The sequence below is a fragment of the Wolffia australiana genome, chromosome 6 (assembly GCF_029677425.1).
Source record: "Wolffia australiana isolate 7733 chromosome 6, ASM2967742v1".
NCBI lineage: Eukaryota > Viridiplantae > Streptophyta > Magnoliopsida > Alismatales > Araceae > Wolffia > Wolffia australiana.
The window spans coordinates 20,002,632-20,020,643 of record NC_135840.1 but is presented as its reverse complement, the minus strand read 5'-3'; the positions used below and the strand labels follow the sequence as shown (position 1 = coordinate 20,020,643).

General features: G+C 45.6%; 3 protein-coding genes across 3 annotated transcripts; 1 reads left to right on the top strand and 2 right to left on the bottom strand.

Moving 5' to 3' along the window:
• Nucleotides 1-214: 214 nt before the first annotated feature.
• Nucleotides 215-2,217, bottom strand: HL (HAL2-like protein). The gene is made up of 3 exons (XM_078577594.1): nucleotides 1,724-2,217; nucleotides 956-1,625; nucleotides 215-601 (listed from the first exon to the last, which is right to left on the bottom strand). Exons 1-3 carry the CDS (start codon nucleotides 2,052-2,054, stop codon nucleotides 298-300), a joined length of 1,305 nt encoding a protein of 434 aa, XP_078433720.1. The 5' UTR covers nucleotides 2,055-2,217; the 3' UTR covers nucleotides 215-297.
• Nucleotides 2,218-13,227: 11,010 nt separating this feature from the next.
• On the top strand, nucleotides 13,228-15,874 carry LOC144704242 (uncharacterized). The gene is made up of 3 exons (XM_078576589.1): nucleotides 13,228-14,177; nucleotides 14,313-14,390; nucleotides 14,720-15,874. The coding sequence occupies exons 1-3, from the start codon at nucleotides 13,371-13,373 to the stop codon at nucleotides 15,719-15,721; spliced, it is 1,887 nt and encodes a 628-aa protein (XP_078432715.1). The 5' UTR covers nucleotides 13,228-13,370; the 3' UTR covers nucleotides 15,722-15,874.
• A 384-nt stretch (nucleotides 15,875-16,258) lies between these two features.
• On the bottom strand, nucleotides 16,259-17,832 carry LOC144704243 (uncharacterized). The gene is made up of 2 exons (XM_078576590.1): nucleotides 17,648-17,832; nucleotides 16,259-17,566 (listed from the first exon to the last, which is right to left on the bottom strand). Exons 1-2 carry the CDS (start codon nucleotides 17,665-17,667, stop codon nucleotides 16,360-16,362), a joined length of 1,227 nt encoding a protein of 408 aa, XP_078432716.1. The 5' UTR covers nucleotides 17,668-17,832; the 3' UTR covers nucleotides 16,259-16,359.
• Nucleotides 17,833-18,012: the final 180 nt, after the last annotated feature.

Here is an 18,012-nt window from a genome sequence, read left to right as displayed (position 1 = left end):
AAAAGGAGAGGGAGGAAGGAGATAGAGAAAGAGGGAGAGAGAGAAGGAGAGGGAGAAAGAGAAAAAAGGAGAGGGAGGAAGGAGATAGAGAAAGAGGGAGAGAGAGAAGGAGAGGGAGAAAGAGAAAAAAGGAGAGGGAGGAAGGAGATAGAGAAAGAGGGAGAGAGAATGAAAGAGAGAGAGAGGGAAAGGGAGAGAGGGAAAGAGAGAGGGAGAAAGAAAAAGAGGGGGGGTTTACAACTTTGGCAACTAGAGCGTTGCTCGAACATGAGAATTATTCTTTGTAGTGGTAAAAGATCAGAGCTCGGAGGAGCCCCAGCTGGCGTCGACGGCGCCGATGATCTTCCGGTGGAGGGCGCCGCCGGAGCAGGCGACTATGCCGCGGTCCAGCCCGCGGAGGAACAGCCCGCCGGAGAAGTCCAGCCGCCGCCCACCGGCGTCGGTGACCACGCCGCCCGCCTCCTCCACGATCACGGCCCCGGCGGCGTGATCCCACACCTTCTCCCTGTACCCGCTCCTGGCAAACTTCATGAACACCTCCGCATCCCCTCTCGCAATCGCCGCGTACTTCACCATGCTGTACAACCTCAGCGGCCGACTCCTTCAACAAATCCCAAAACATCTCATCTGTTATGTTAACCCGATAAACATCACCATGCAACGAACGCCAAGAACCTCGCTCCAAACATCAATCACTCAAAATCGACTAACAAACAAGCGCTAAACTTGGACGTAATAAAAAACAAGAACGATGCGCCAAGGCAAGTGCTGTAGCTTGAACCCAAACTCGACGCGAGTTAAACAAGTGCGTCTTCTAGAAAAATCAATTGCTAAACAACTCGAGAAAAGAAACACAAACGGAATAATGGGGCGAAGAAAAAGAGGTGAAAGTTGGCCCAAATATCGGCGTGAGTGACGGTAGAAAAGAGACGATAATTGGAGGATCAAGGCAGACCTGAGGCCGACGTGGTGGGCGAGGCCGGCGGAGAAGGAGTGGGAGGAGTTGGCGGTCTCGACGGGCTCGCAGAAGGTGGCGGCGGCGGGCTCGTCCACGGAGGACACGCGGACGGGCCTGGCGGCGCCGCCGCCGACCGGCTGCATCCAGGCGCCGCCGCCGCCGCGGAGCGCGTACATGACGCAGCCGCTGTGCCAGCTCCCCGGCGGCGGCGCCGGCGCGAGCCGAGCCGCGGCTCGGAAGAAGCGGTGGTGGTGGCGCAGCCACTGGGACCGCAGCGGGTAGTTGGGGCAGCCCAGGACGCCCAGCGCCGCCTCTCCGCCGTCGATCAGCGCCAACGCCACCGCGTACTGGTCTCCGCGAACGAACCCAAGCGTCCCATCAACCGGGTCGAGAACCCACCGCCGGCCCCCTTCCGCCGCCGGCGCGCTGCACCGCGCGATGGCCTCCAGCACGTCGCCGCGGCGGAGCCCCCCGCGCGGCGGCGCCGCAAGCCCGTGCCCGGCGGCGGCCGACAAGGACCCGTTGACGGCGGCGACGATGGCGTCCAGCACGGCAGCGTTGGCGGGGGAGGCCAGCGCGGCGGCGTCCTCCTCCGCCGTTATCGAGAGCCGCTCGCCGGGGAAGTTCTCCGCCAAGACCCAGCTCACCGCCGCCTGCACGCCCCAATCTGCCCTCAAACAAGACACGCGTCGTCAGAGCGCTGGCCAAAGGCGCCGCCTTTGCCGTCTCGGGAAGGAACCCAGAAGGATAGAATCGGCTAAGGACCTGCGACGGTGACGGGGGAGTCGTCGGGCTTGGCGGCGACGTGGGCGGCGCCGCGTCGGAGTAGCGACTGCTGGATAACCTGGCAGAGAGAGCACGCCATGTGCACCGCTCGGACGGCCACGTCGAGCTCTCTCGAGAGGTCTCGCCGCTCGGCGACGGGAGGGGGCGGCGCTAGAGAAGCGCCGGCGGCGCTCGCGGCGGCGGAAGAGGGGCGGCGGCGGGGGAAGGGGCGGAGAATTGGCCGGCATGTCTCCGGCGAGCTCCGCCTCGGGCGGTAGGCTCGGGCGGCGCAATTGGGCTCCCCCCCGCCGGCTAAGGAGGAGAGCTGCATCGCAGAAGCGGACCAACAACGAATTGTTCTTGATACTTGGTTATTTACAATCCCCTTCTCCCCTCCATGAAAGAGAAAAACTTGAGAAGCTACAGATAGGGGGAGAGAGAGAGATGAGATGAGGTATAACCATCGACGGTGTCCATCCCATATCTGATATCTCCTCTGGTTTCCTGCTAAAATAGAATTAGACAAAAGAGAGTAGAGGGCCCAGCTGAAGACATGGGCCTGAAGGCATGAAGCCCATTTGGAGTAAAGTCATATCTCGGAGTAATTAGGTGATTTTAGAATTATATTGAAAATTAATAAACATTGAGTGTGATCTTTCAGCCAAATCTTTTGGAATAAGAAGGCCTTTCCAGTTGTGTTAATTTAAGGGGATATTGATAAGGTTGATGACGTGGAGCACGGAATGCGGGCCCATGTAGGGTTAGGAATGGTACAATCGTGGCCGTTGGGCCGTTGTGCAGTCGTTGTGTGGTGTGGTCCAAATTTTCCAACAACTCTTTATACAACCCGTTGAGTATTCACCCTGCCCCAATGTCTGGAGTGGAGCAGATGTGGCAGCTCAAGCTTGTCCTATCGCCACTATTCCATCCCTTCTGCAACAAAACCTCATCCAGACTCCTTTGTTGAATTATTGAAGTGCCTAGGATATTTTAAAGTATCGATAGTGACTTTTGAATTCTTTTAGTATATTTTTTTCCTATTCTTTTACTTCATATCATGAAAATCAGTAGTGAGTTCTTTTAAACTTTTGAATAAATGATTTTACTTTCTGTATTTGATTGATTTCAAGAAAATGATAGTCTGCCTATTGAAAGCAATAATGCAAGGTCAACTGATCAATAAACATACATCGTTGGGAACCAAAGTTAAATCATGATTACTTTTCCATGAGCATCTAATCCATTTCATGATTTATTTTGTAGTACTCACTTAGGCATGGTAATCTGATAGAGAAGACTAACAAATTATTTTTTTCAGGAAACTTGGTGAGACTCAATAAAGATGATAGAATTAATAAGTCATGGAATATCCAAATATTAGTTACCATCTACGTATGTTATTAATTGCAATGCAAACAAGCCCAAATACTAATGTGAAAATGTTTTTCAATCAAATTGCTCAGTTCAACGGTCAAGTATGAAGTAACAGTCTCTTTGAGTTTATTTTCTTCTTTAGAATTGAAAAGCATAATACCCCTTATAAATATATATCTAGATTTTTATGAGCATGAACTCCATATGTCTGTAAAAAAATACCCCATAGTACATTCTCACCATGAAAACAAAAATCACATCATCAGCCTCCTTAAACTATGTGTGTTAGTTAATAATAACACGCAGAATTTGATCCATTTTCTAATATCGGTGGTTTTTATATGTTAATTTAAAATAACGGCAGAGAGTTATTTGTGTTATTCTTTTAATAATGTTCATTCATTTTCTCCATCTGAAAATATTACATTATTTTTGCATTATTTGGCATTATTTTCATTTTTTAATTGGACGGTGATCTATTTTAGTGTGATTCTTCTAGTGATTTTTCCTGCATTTTCTTTATTTTATAAATTTTATGGTAATTTAGTTCATTGTGACTCCATTCATGATTTTTATGCATTTGTTTTGTTTTAACACATTTCTTTAAATTTTTATTTTATGCATTTGATTTATTTTAAAAAGGCAACGGTAAATTATCTAACTGTATTTTGTTTTTAGACACTTGCATCATTTGCATAAACATAACCACGATATGATTCTTTAATGCCATTATCATTTTTTACTACAATTATTTTATGCATTTATTTTTTTCTTAAATGACGATGAGTGATTATCCAGTTTTATTTCATTACTTCTTTGTGACATTTGGTCCATGTTCTAAAATAAATTATGACTTATTTAAGTTGATTCATTTACAGCTTTTCTCAATGAATTTTCCTTATTTATGCTATTGGCTTAAAAAACATTGATGTTGAGTTCTAAATACATTCTGTTTGTGAGACCATTGAAATTTTGAATTAGAATTTATTGTTATGATGACACTAAGTTTTTAGGATGGATCTAGGTGATTCTCCCCCTACCAAATTCATCAGAATTGTATTACAATCTTGAGATGAATGACAATCACTCTCAAAGCATCAAAAGAAAATGTGATCAAATTGGTGTCACGGGTTAAAGCACTTTGAATTTTCTAGGCTGAAAAACTTGTTGGGTTCGAGAGTCTTTGATCTGAATGAAGAACTTAAAATGATACACAGTAGAAGACTTTAACAAATTGTAACGGCATCAACAAAACATAGAAATGAATCACCTCGGCACAGATTGCATCCGTGATCCCTTCAATCTTCGAACAAGTTGTGTGGAGCTACTCATGTGTGTAGCCTCTAGAAGTATCTATGACATCCTTAGCATGTCTTATCTCCTCCTTTACATTAACAAGCTCCATTCAACCTCGGTTGTTGTTGTTACGCCGTCCCAATTCCATCAAGAATGAAATGGAGGTGTGGGGAGAAGGGAGAAGAAGGGGAAGGCCCTTGAAAAATTCTAGCATGGGTGAATTTAGTTCAAGGCCTTCATCTATTTATATTAAGTAGGTATTTTTCATAAAAAACCCCCCAAACTTAAGTATATCTTCTGATTAGCCTTTATTGGCCTTCCAAATTAATTAACTATATCATCATTTTTGGATTCTACAGGCCTTGATATGGATGAACAAATCAAACATTCTGCAGTAGAAGACTTTAACAAAATCCTAACGACATCGATAAAATATGAAACGAAGAAACTATGCATGGATCACATCCATGATTCCTTTGATCCTCAAATGAATTGTGTGAAGCAGCTCATGTGTGCAGCTTCTATAAGTATACACACGGTCCTCGGCACGTCGGATCTCCTACTTTTTATTGACGAGTCCTGTTCCCGCTGTGTCGTCATCATTATGTTGTCCCAATTGCATCAGGAGTGGAGAGGAGGTGTGGGGGAAGGCAAAAGAAGAGGAAGGCCCTTGAAAAATTCTGGCCTGGTTGAATTTCATTTACAGCCTTACACTATTTATACTAAGTGGATATTTTTCATAACCCCAAAACTTAAGTATACCTTCCAACGTCCAAAAAGACTTGTGTGTGACCCTCTAGGCCCATGTATTAGTCTAGTTAATAACTTGAGTGGTGTAATAAATTTTATTGGCCTTCCAAAATAATTCACTATATCAGCATATATATAAGTTAATGTTGAATTGATTTAATCCGATCGATAGGTTGAGTCTCCAACATGTGGGGTGTCAAGCTACACCTCGTGCTCTAGAAGATATAAAGGAGTGTGTATCGATTCATTCATGGAACATGTTCATCTTCGGTTATCTTGTATGTATAATCCATCATCCCCTTGATGTTCCTAAGAGGACTTAGGCTATGGTCAAATGACAAACCCTAATCATTCATCTAAGTCATTACTGATGCGCTCGGAAATCATTGGAGAAATCTTCTCTGATATTTTGCTACATTGACCAAGGACTTCATTGCATCATCTTCCTTGAGTTGTCACCTCTTCTACCAAGGATGAACAATCCCATCTTGACCACTCAATCATCTTCGTGAAATTCTTGATGCATTGAACTAAGACTTTTTAGAATCCCATGATTAGAGACTCGTAGGTCATAATCAAAGTACAACTATATGTCTACAAGACATCTTTGGTGCCTTAGTTTTAAGGACCACTAACACAATCGTAACATAAATCGACCTGATTGACAGTTTGGTATAATACCATTTAGGGATTTGTATGGATCAATTCAGTGAGCTCTTTCCTCTAAAAATATGCACTATCTATCTTAGTATATCCACACTAATGGGCACAAGAACGACCATACTCATCATATGAGTGAAGTTAGATAGTATTATTCTATTTGGATACTTTGATTTCCTTCTCGAGTATCCAACGGATATGAACATTTAGAACACATGTTTAAAGACTAGTGATCTATGTATTACAATCTCATCACAATTCACTAAGTATGATCATGTATTCATGGATTTCATTATAATCATCACACATGTACTGTAATAAATATGTTCTAATAATGAATGTGGAACGAGATATGGAATGTGTGACTGGCTTGTGAGCCACATATTTCCATCAAAATTCATGTGAAACATTTGTAAAAACTACAGTACTAGTTGTCTATTCACTATCAAACAGAACAATGTTAATAGTAGTAATGTACCTTAGAGGCATCTTGAAAAGTTTCATTCTAAATTGTATGATGAGCTGAAAGAAAAGGAGACAAGCTAATGGTATTTATAACACATCAATTTTTAGATTTTTCTTATAAATTTTATGGTTTGTGTGATTTAGAATGATCGTATTTGTATTTTATCAAACGAAAATGACTAAATCTGTTTTTTGAATGATACTTTGATTTTGTTGTATTTTGTGGCATTTAGTGGAATTTTCTAACATCATACTAGTAAAGAAAATCGTTTTAAGCCAAAATATTTTGTATGGAATTTTGTGAAATCCTATTTTTAAGGAAAATATTTTTAATGCACATTAAATTTCATTCAAAAAATGTAATCTGATTTTAAAAAGAAATATCTATTTGAATTCAATGTCAGAAAATTCCAAAAAAGTAGTCCAACTTTAATGTTTTGTGTGGTTTTAAATTGGATTTTTGTTTACTATTTGTGTTATGCTGATTTTTGCCATCCAAGTTTCCTTCGTTTATTCATGTTTCTGAAAATTTTGGCATGCAAGTGATCCAACACGTCAATCAATACAGAGATAAAATTGGAAGGTTGATAATGGTTTAACTTCAAATTTCCATATATAATAATCGAGAATGACTTTTTAGTTAATATTTTGAGGGTAGCTTTTTTATCTATCCTTTATATATCCTACCCTCTGATATATAAATAGATCCATTTATCAATATAAAAGCATTGATGAATTACTCGTACTTTGGCAGATTGAGCAAAAAAATGAGTATTAAATGCCATCAAGTTTATTGGTGGTAATCATTAATTTAAGAACAAAGTTGAAAGACAAGTGGAGGGATCCAATGTTTGTCACAAATTTCCTTAATCTTGGCAATATATAGTGAATACATTTGTACTTGTGCTATCATGTTCTTTTCAATATATATCCATCTACTTCATTTCATCACATTCATCAACATCCATCCATCTACAACCATCCACATCAACATGTCAGATCCATCCGCATCCATTCATCTACATCAATTCATCACATCCATCCATATTGTTTAATTTGTATGACCTATCTTCTATATTCACGATGACTTCTTATTCAATTTTTATAAACATTTGTACTCAATAATTATAAAAAAATTGTCCTTCTCATCCCTCTCATCACAAAATATTTCTTAGTTCATAAAATATATATTTTCATCCCATAATAACCATCTAAAAAATCATTTAAATTCTACTATGTGTTCCCTATGGAGATAACCATACATAGTCAAACTTTTTTATAAGTCAAGGATTTACAAAATAAAATTCAAGTAAGAGCGATATATTATTACCCGAAATTTTATTTCAATAATGATCCATCAAAAGCATTTATTGAATTTTGAAGGCAAAAGAGAAGTAGATGGGTCATCTTGTTATCTTAAATCACTTTATCTTGGGGGAGTAATTAGGATCTATGGTTAGCTCTTGTACTAATGCTATCATATTCTTCTCAAAATATATCCATCTGTGATTGATTGAATTTTTTATTTAAAAACAATCCATCCGTCCATATCCGTAGCTTATTTGTATCACCCACCACCATTGTTTCATTGTATACATTAATCATTACATATATCTATCCATGTGTATCATCCTTCTTATCTCACCATGTTTGTTATCTCATAAAATATATCCTTGCATCCCCAAATCACCATTTTAAAAGCTATTAATTCTGTAATCTTTTTTTATTGTGGAGACAACATTTGTCCACACCACCTAACCATATTTTTAGAGTCCAGGTCATATAAATTGTATTGATTAACTCAATTATCAATGAAAATTCATAACAGATACTATGAGATTGTCAAGCCAATCACACTTACATGATTTATTATAGTTAATAATTCATTCTTTAAGTTTATAATGGAGTCCCTGAATTCTAGCAATGAATTATGATGAATTCTTAATATAGTGATCACCAGTATTCAAGCGTGTATTCTAAATACTCCTATTTGTTGGATACTGGAGACATATATTGAGTTATCTAGATAGAATAGCACTATTTGATAAGAAATCATGTGATCATTACCATGGAGACACTAAGAACATACATTGGGTGCTCTTTAAAGAAACATTTCACTTAACTGATCTGTATGAATCCCTTAATGATATTGTATCTAAACATCAATAAGGTTGTTACATGCCACAATTGTATAAGTGGTATATTGATCTGCGCAACCAAGGACATATTATGTATGGACGGCCAAGTTTTGATTAAGATGTGTGAGTTTAAAACCATCGGATTCAAAGGTATGTCGACTTGGAGATAACAAGAAATATAAAATGGGTGATTACTCTCGGCATAAGAGGATATTGGCTCAAAAAATCAAATGCATCAATTCCTTGGCCAGGGTTTTAAAAATATGGGACAAGACATTTTCCAATGATCCCCATTACACACAAGTATTAAATCAACGACAGATTAGGTTTGACAACTGGCCATGTCATAAATCATTCAGAAGTCTTGCATGGATTATGGATTATACTAATATGATAACTAATAATGATAAATGTTCTATGAGAGAGTTTGGACACTAATTTCAAACTTCTCTTAGTCATCATCTCCATTGTCTTCTTGACATTCAGATTCATTGACTTCGTAACATGAAGATTCATTGGCTCTAGTGTTCGCCCGTCCCGATGCCGGTATCGGGACTGATGCTGAACCGGATACCGGAAATGAATTTTCCGGTATCCATTTTTTCGATATCCAGATACCGGATATCGGTATCGGATATCGGTTGCTACAGTGCCAATATCTGATACCGGTATCCGTCCGATACAGGCATCCGTCTCCGTCTCAAGGGGACGGAGATAATTCGATATCCGCATCGAATTATTTATCTCTCTCTTTCACCCATTCAGTCTCTCTCCCTCTCTCTCTCTCTTTCTCGCTCTATCCCTCTCCCTCTCTCTCCCTCTCCCTCTCTCTCTCTCTCGTTCTCGCTCTATCCCTCTCCCTCTCTCTCTCTCTCATTCTCGCTCTATCCCTCTCCCTCTCTCTCTCTCTTGTTCTCTCTCTAGCTTTTCATGTCTCGCTCTCTAAAAATATGAGAAGCACATGAAACCATGCTTCTCTCTCCTAAAACTATGGTCGGCTGACATTTCATATTTCGCAGGGGTAACGTTGGCAAGGGGGACACCAGAAGAAATTATTATTTAGTCATACAACTAAGTTATTATTTACAGGTTACTTTTTTTATTTTTTCCATATGGAATAAAGGGATTCTGGTTTTGTGTTAAACTCGGAATCCCTTTACCCCATATGGAAAGATAAAAAAAAATTGTTACTATTTATTCGAATGCGTATAGTAATAATTAAATTAATATGTACATATAACGCTCTTAAAATGACGATTATAGGCATAGCTATTATTTTAATATTTAATATATATCGACCTCATTTAATATATACTAATAAAAGTTTCTAAAATCTCCCATGTGGGATAACTGGATCCAGAGTTTACGTTAACTTTGAATCCTGTTATCCCATATGGAAGAAAAAAAGAAAAATGCACACTATATAATAACGGGCATTGAATACATATCAAAATCTACCATTGTGATTTAAGCTAACTATTATAATGTCTGATGGATGAATATTTTATCGGTCGGTATCGGATATCGGATATCCGGTATCCGATACCATCTTCGTCCTCACCCCTCGATATCCGGTACTGATATCCGTCTAACCCCTGATAGACGGATATCGCCCGATATTCGATATCTGATATCCGGAACCGTCCCATTTTTTTCCGGATATCGGTTGTCCGATACCGGATATCGGATGGATATCGGGACAATGAACACTAATTGGCTCCATAACATGAAGATGAATTCTTGCTCTTGAATGTCGTTGAACCTTTTTTATCCACTGAATAACATTGATTAGCATTGCTTTATCGCTTCTGCTCCACTCTCAAGCTCTAAGTGTAACTTGGCATCCCATAGTCTAGAAACTTAACCTATCGATCAGGTTAAGTCAATTTGATGCTGGACGTCGTCGGAGACGTCGTCCGGACGGGTATCAAGATGATGCTCGGATACGAAGTTGATGCCGTACCTTGTCCGGTTTGGTATGGATCCACGGAGATGCAACTACGTGATGCAAAGGCTCCTAGGCAGATGTACGTGCAGGCCCCAACTCGTGGGGTTTGCCAAGCTCCGTGCTCTGGGGTGGGAAACCGATGACGGTGACGGTGACCTCCTGACTCTCGTTAGAGCGACAATGGTGTCTACGATACCGAACAGACTGAGTCCGTGGGGTACCCTCATGTAACGAGTGGGCTCGGCCTGTACCTAGGGAGGACGCTCAGTAGATTCTCTCGTGTCCGTTTATCCTCTCACCTACTCTAACCCGGGCGCGTTGAAGTGCAATCGAAAGACATACGGCAAAAGATAAATTAATGAGCGGGCGAGGGGAGCGAGGTACCTTTGTGGTGACGTCGTCCCAAAGTCACGGTACTTGTCGATGCAGGAACCGGTGGGCGGAGTCACTGGAGCTGTACCGGAGACAGGCACGGCGTCGCTCAATTGGCGGCGTGACGCAGCTCATGAGTCTTGACGCAAGAGTGAAGGAGGCGAGGCGGAGGTGTGGCCATGGGGTCGGCGGGCGATGGTGGTGACTCGACGGCAACGCAGGTGGCTGCAAAGGGGCAGCACGGCCAGCGCCGCAAGTGGCAGTGACTGTGCAACCGATGACGATGCCTTCGTGTGCGGCGGCGCAAGCCGCTGAGCGGGCTGCGGAACGATGTGGGGGGGGGGGGGCGACAGCGTCGAGAGCAGCGGCGCGGGCGGCGCGCTGTGGTGGCGCTGCGACGGCACGACGTCGGTGCCTTCCGACAGTAGCGGCGGCGGCGTAGGCAGCGCGCAGTGGTGGCCCAAAAATGACACAGGCGGCAGGTCGGTGCGGCGGTGACGCGGGGAACGGCATGTGCGACGGTGCGACAATGATGTCTAGTGGTGGCGACGGCGGTAGCGGCGATGGCCGGAGGTGTCGTGAGCGGCAGCGGCAGCCTCCGCCGGTGGTTTGGGCGACTGCGGCGGCCTCAGCGGCGGCATCCAGGTGGCGGCAACAGCGACGACGGCCGACAGCGTCGCAAGCGACAGTGGCCGCGTCTAGTGGTGGCGGCGGCGCCCAGTGGTGGCAGCGGCGCTGCTCCCTCTCCCTCTTCTCCTTTCTTTTCTTCTCCCTTCTCCTCCTTCTCCTTCTTCTTCCTCTACTTTCTCTCACATGATCGTGAACGACCCTTCCTTTTTTCCAAAAATTCAATAACGACCTGATAAATTAGGTCACCCTCTCCACCCCTTACATAGGGATGGGGATGGACCCTAATAAAGGGGATCCATAAGAGGGAGCCCATTAGCATAGGGGCCCCTTTTTAAAACAACAAAAATAAAACATATGTAAACAGTGGTTCAACGAGGAAAAGGAAGGGCCGTGCGTGGAGATATGGCCTGAAAATTGAAATCACGAAAGCACCTTCACCTTCCTCTAGGCATGCCGATCTGGTGGGGCTCGAGCCGGTGACAGCATGGGCTTCGGCGTCGTCCTTGATGGAGTGGGATCTCCTGCTCCATCACAATTCTTGGTCAATCATTTTGTATGTTAATCAAGTTAATTAATAAGGTTGGTCAATAGATGTTATTGGACCGCGAATGCAACTAATTGTTTGAATACATGGGCCTAGAGGGTCACACACATAAAATTAAAGAATGTTGGTAGATATTAAAGGTTTAATGACATTTACATTAAGTCAATGTACAGATTTTGATGAATTTACCCTCTGAATTCCACATACACTATGGTCAACACATGTGCTCAGTCAACAAGTGACCACTCCATGGTTAACCTCTCCCTTAGCCATGATAAAAAAAATTGAAAGTATGTTTTGTTAGTTTCGTAGGCAGTATAAACTCACAAACATACATGCATAGTATGATCAATTTCAAATGTATATCTAAAACACAACACATGAGGTGTACCTTGTGGAGAGCTTGTTCCACCCTTAGAAAAATTCCATCAAGTAAGAGGATATCCACCTTTGCCCCTTTAATATTATGCATGTGACCCTCTGAGTACATGCATTGTTCTAGTTAATAACTTTAGTAGCCCAGATGCCAATTATTAGATAATAAATTGATTAGTTAAATTGAATGCAAATGGAGGTGAGAAAATCAGTCCAAGCCCATAGAACAAGGAGCTCTTCACATTGGCAGTTCCTCATCCGACTAATTCAATGTTGAACAGCATGTAATGAAATCATGATGACGTCTTCCACATCTACTTCATCCATCTTCGGAGTCCCTAAACTTTGTCATCATTCACACCGATGATGTTCGTCCATCTTCGGAGTCCCTAGAATTTGTCATCATTCCCATAGATGGCGTTCGTCGATCTTCGGAGTCCCTAAACTTTGTCATCATTCACGTCAACAACAGTCATCGATAACCCTTGCTGGAGAACTTGTCATCAGATGACAATGACGAAGCTGTCTAGTTTGCCCGTCGCCAGCAGGCATGGCATGGACCATTCTCCTCATAGTCATATGCATGTATTACTCCGGATCGTCCGGGACGTGGTCGATGGATGGGACGGGACGAAGATCGTCATATATGACGTCCAGAATCAGTGCACGGATGCGGATGCGGACGGGACAGTCTCGGGACGAATTTCCGTACCGATTTTTGTCCAACCTTGCGTGAGTGAATTTTTTCATCCTGGAACGAAAAAACTGTCCCGTCCGCGTCCCTGCACTATATATGCATGTTCTATCCAACAGCTTAAATGATCTGAATAGAAGAAGGGGAGATTGAGAATCGATCGACCTGGGAGACACTCCGATCGATCCAATTATCTCTCGCTTAAAAAATTACCTTTTCTGGCGCAAGAAGAGAGGAGGAGAGAGAGAAAGATGATCGGAGGGAGAGAGGGCTTAAACCCTAAAAACCCTAGCCGAGGTGTGATCGGAGAGGGTTCTTCGCGCTCGTCATTAAAATGGAGCCCGGGCCCGCCGCTGCGAAGACCGCCCCTCTCTCTCCCGCCTCCCGCAGCAGCAGCAGCCATGGCGGGCGGCTGGCCGGCCTTCGCCTCGTCCTTCTCTGAGGACGACCCTCTTCTCCTTCTCCCCTCCGACGACGCCGACGACGACCCCTCCTCCTATCTCCTCTACCCCCCCGGCTTCGGCCCCGTCGAGGCCTGGCTCACCGACCCCATGCCCCCCAAAGACGCCCTCGAACGACTGCTCCAACTCCAAGAGGAAGAAGAACAAGTAGCAGTAGAAGAGTCTTCTGCCGCGGAGGTGATGGGCTTGACGGAAGCCCTGTCCGGGAAGATTAGCCTGGTCGGAGGCGCTGAGATGCCTGCCGGGTCCGACCCTGGACGGACGGAAGCTGTTCCTGAGTATGTTGTGACTGCGAGATTGGGGATTTCTGATGCTCCCCGAGAGGAGATTTGCGGAGAGGGGGAAGCTCCGGTGATCGCTTCTGATGCTAAAGTTGATGGTGATTGCAAGGGAGAAGGGATTTCGCAAGGTGGGGTCTTTTCAGACGCCGATGAAGGTGATGATGAAGACGAGGATGACCCTGCTTCCTCTTCGTCTTCTTCTTCTTCTTCGAGCAGCGAGGAAGAAGAAGAAGAGGAAGATGATGATGATGATGATGAAGATGATGGTGATGATGATGAAGAGGAGGAGAAGGATGTTGGTGGAGAGAATAAGAAGAAGAAGAAGAAGAAGAAGAAGAAGAGTGAGGGGGTTGTGGACTTGGAAGATGGGGAGATTGGGGATGTGGAATTTGAAGAAGCTCTGATGAGCAGTGACGAAGAACAGGCGGGGCCAAAGGGTCCGATCAAGTCAAAAAATGAGATCGAAGTGAGTTTTCGTGTGCTGTAGTTTGTTTAAACTCTCGCTCAAAATCCAAGACTGCATTCTCAAATTATATTTTTTATTGTAATTTATCCTTAAAAAATTGGGGCTTTGGCTTGTTTTGTATGAATGGCATCGCAGGATCTGCCGGCCGTTCCACCTGTGATTGCGACTTTGGAACCGCACCACCAGACATTTGCTGTGGGCATTGTTTCATCGGTGAGATCTTGCAGACTCATTCACATGCCTTGTTTATAATTTATTAGGTTTAGTAGCATTGTTCAAAAAAAATAATTAGGTTTAGTAGCGACAAATCGATACTGCAGTAAATATGTGTTTCTGTCGGATGTATTCATGATATGACATATAATTATCCTCCCACGTCTCAATTTTGATTTGTCGTATTTTGGGTTTCCCTGTCAGAAATCTATGACCATAGTTTCAGAAATCAATCTTTTGAACAGGTTTAGCTATCGGTTGAGATTTTCTGTTGTTTTATGTGAGCCAAGACACCTCCTGCTCACCCCTTTCTTGTTTTCTATGCATAGATTGTGGGTTGTAGAGTGATCGTGGAGGGCGTAGAGCAGCACAGCCCCCTAAACGAGGGGTCCATTCTATGGGTGTCGTCAACCCGTTCCCCGCTGGGCTTCGTGGACGAGATCTTCGGTCCCGTGAAGAACCCATACTACATTGTCCGCTTCAACTCGGCAACCGAGATCCCCGCCGGCCTCACTACCGGCACCGCCATCTCCTTTGCGACCGAGTTCGCTGGCCATGTCCTCAACTTGCCTTCTCTGTACAAGAAGGGCTACGACGCCTCCGGCGAGCATGACGAGGAACTGGACGAGGACGCCGAATTCTCCGATGACGAGAAGGAGGCTGAGTACCGGCGCTCGCTCCGCCCAGCCAAGGCCCGGCAGCGAAACTCTGAGCCGCCACACTTCATCCAGAAGAAGCCCTTTGACCGGACAAGGGTGGCTGTTCATGCCACAGAGGACAGGCGGCCCCCCCAGCCACGGCCGCAGCCGTTGCCCCAGTTTCAAGCCCACATCCCGGCTGCACCGCAGCCGCAGCCATTTGCACTGAGGCCACAGCAGCAGCCACTGCTGCAAGCTCAAGCTCCTGTGGCTATGCCACCCACTCAATTTCCCATGGGCCAGTTCCAGATGCCTCCGATGGCGGCGGGCATGGCACCCTTCGGCGGTCAGAGCTTCTTTCCCAATCCGTTTTGGCCTCATGGAATTGTGGGTTTTCCAGGGATGCTGCCGAATCCACAGATGCAGAGCCAAGGCCTTGCCGGATTCCCTGGCAACCCTGCGTTTCCGGCATTCCAGTTTCAATTTGGCGCACCAAATCCAGCAATGCTGCCACAGGCCGTTTCGCCATGGACAGGAAATGAGGGACCTCGACAGGCCGCGCCGCCGCCCGGTCCTGCCTCTATTGAAGAGGGCCAAGGGAGGATGGTAAATGGGGGCAATGCAAGGCCGTATGGGCGTGGCCGGAGACCCTTTGGTGGCCGCGGCGGGTTCAGGGGCAGAGGCAGAGGCTGATGATGATGCCCATTTATCAGATCCATCCCGTCCCCCCCCCCCCCCCCCTTCCTGCTGAAATTTTTACTCTTGAAGCTATCTCTCCGGGAATTTATGTCACATATTAAGATGTAATTTATGCAGCTTGGCATAGGAAAATGTCTTTATTCTTTATCCCCTTAGTGTCTTTTCGTCTTATATGATCTCTCTTTCTAAAACTTCCTCTCTGTATCATTCCTTCTCCCAACTTAGTGCAGTAACAAAGAGAAGGAATGCGTCGAACCCCCAGCCCCACATTATCAGATCGAGTTGACCCAGTACTTGCAACTGCATTATTCTTCTTGCAACTGGATTTCTTCCTTCTGAGGATCTTTTGAAAAAAGACTCTTGTGTGTCTCTCTCTGTGTCTGTCTGCCCGTCTGTCATGTCTCTCTCTCTCTCTGTGTGTCTGTCTATCTGTCTGTCTATCTCTCTCTCTCTCTCTCTCTCTCTCTCTCCATTGGAACAAATGGAGATGAGAAGGGTGCAGTGGCAATGCTGCCAACAATGCATCAGATATTCATATTGTTGAATTGGTTCGTTGATTATCCTCACTATCTTATGGCTAAGGTTGCATCCAAATACGCTTCAGCAAGTGTTTCCTTACCCAACACAAAGGATTATGATGACGATGATGATGATGATGATGAACAATGACGAGTGAGCTCCGAGAAGTGGAGCTTGAGAGACGCGGCGAGGTCTCCGCGGCCGGCCCTGTACAAATCCTTGGCCAACCTGACATAGACTGAGAAGTTGGGCCGGAGGTGCGCCGCCATCATCTCATGCAGGAGCTCCGCCGCCTCCGCGAGCTGGCCGTTGACTCTTAGAAGACTAGCCAGCAAACTGTAATTCGTGTTGGTGGCGCATGGGTCGAGCCGCCGCCATGCGCCGACGTAGCGCCGAGCCTCGTCCAGCCTCCCTGACCAGAAGAAGCTTTTGATGAAGGCGGCATGCACGGTCAGCCGCGGCCGGACTCCGGCGGCCACCATCCTCGCCAGAATTGCACCGGCGAGCTCCTCCCTGCCGGCCCTGCAGGCATGGACAATGCCCATCTCGTACGTCAGCTCGTCGGCGGCGCAGCCGGCGGCCTCCATCAAGGCCCAAACCTCTCGGGCACGCCCAAAATTGCGTCTTTTGAAGATGGCTCCGAGCAAGTAGTTGAAGGACTGGACAGTCGGATCACAGCCGAAGCTCAGGCGCATTTCGTCGAGCAGTTGGTGGGCGTCATCGAAATCGCCTCTCCGGCACTTCGCCGCGATCAGGGCGTTGAAGTAGGCAACTCTGGGAGCGACCATCTCCTCCATCAGCATGATAGCTAGCTCAAAGCCGCCCCCGTCGGCGAGAAACTTGATCAGAGAGAAGACCCCCGAACTCCGGCAGGACCCGCCCGCCGCCCGCAGAGCCCCCGCAACTCTTCTGACGGAATCCGAGTTGGGTTTTTTGAGGAAGACGAAGGCCTTGTCCGTTACGGAGTGGCCTCTGCGGGAGAGCTCCGTCAACAGGGCCGTCATCCTCGCGTAGTCCTCCAATCGCCCCAGATTATCTACGATCAGATTGCAGAGCTTGGGATCAGCAGCGAGCTCGGGGCGAGATTTCGCCGCCCAAGTGAAGAACGGAATGGCGGAAGCTCCGCTGTCGCTCAGGGAGAGAATCACCCTGCTCGCCAAATTAGGGCTCCAGTCCAATTTCATCCGACTCAGCCTTTCCTCCACGTCCACGCCTCCAACAATGGCTTCCATCATCTCAGCAAAATCAAGGGATTGTGAAGAGGACGAGATACATCTGGAGAAAAAGCCCCAGGAGTCGAATTTCACGCTTGAATCGCCTCTGCCGGAGAGAAAACCGCGTAATTTGGATTGCTGGAGAGGAGATGCGAGGAAGAAGACGCGGGAGAGAAGAGAAGCTTGCCGTAGGCGGAGAAGCGCCATGGCGACCTTTCCTCCGCCGGCGGTGCCTCCATACGAGGTGGAGGAGAGAGCGTCGACACCGCCGTCGCGAGCGAGAAGAATGCGAAGAGGCGACGATCGCCGTTCGTTTCTTCAGAGTTCTGAGCTCGATCAAAGAAACAGCATCACAGACGACGTGATAACCAGTTACCACGTCATCCGTCCCGTCACCATAATTAATAGACTTTAGTCAAGAAACAGCATCGAGGATGACGTGATCCCATCACCGGATCGCCGTTCGTTTCTTCTGATCTCGACCAAAGAAACAGCATCGTGGACGACGTGATAGCCGGATAGTGCGTCATCCGTCCCGTCCCTACAATTAAG

What these genes read in the sequence shown, in the direction of transcription:
- LOC144704242 (XM_078576589.1), top strand. Translation starts at nt 13,371, where the DNA reads ATGGCGGGCGGCTGGCCGGCCTTCGCCTCGTCCTTCTCTGAGGACGAC. An exon ending in AGTCAAAAAATGAGATCGAA is followed by an intron (nt 14,178 to 14,312) that starts GTGAGTTTTCGT and finishes ATGGCATCGCAG; the next exon opens with GATCTGCCGGCCGTTCCACC. An exon ending in CTGTGGGCATTGTTTCATCG is followed by an intron (nt 14,391 to 14,719) that starts GTGAGATCTTGC and finishes TTCTATGCATAG; the next exon opens with ATTGTGGGTTGTAGAGTGAT.
- LOC144704243 (XM_078576590.1), bottom strand. Translation starts at nt 17,667, where the DNA reads ATGGCGCTTCTCCGCCTACG. An exon ending in ATGGCGCTTCTCCGCCTACG is followed by an intron (nt 17,567 to 17,647) that starts GCAAGCTTCTCT and finishes TCTCTCCGGCAG; the next exon opens with AGGCGATTCAAGCGTGAAAT.
- HL (XM_078577594.1), bottom strand. Translation starts at nt 2,054, where the DNA reads ATGCAGCTCTCCTCCTTAGCCGGCGGGGGGGAGCCCAATTGCGCCGCC. An exon ending in CTCCCCCGTCACCGTCGCAG is followed by an intron (nt 1,626 to 1,723) that starts GTCCTTAGCCGA and finishes GTTTGAGGGCAG; the next exon opens with ATTGGGGCGTGCAGGCGGCG. An exon ending in GCCCACCACGTCGGCCTCAG is followed by an intron (nt 602 to 955) that starts GTCTGCCTTGAT and finishes GATTTGTTGAAG; the next exon opens with GAGTCGGCCGCTGAGGTTGT.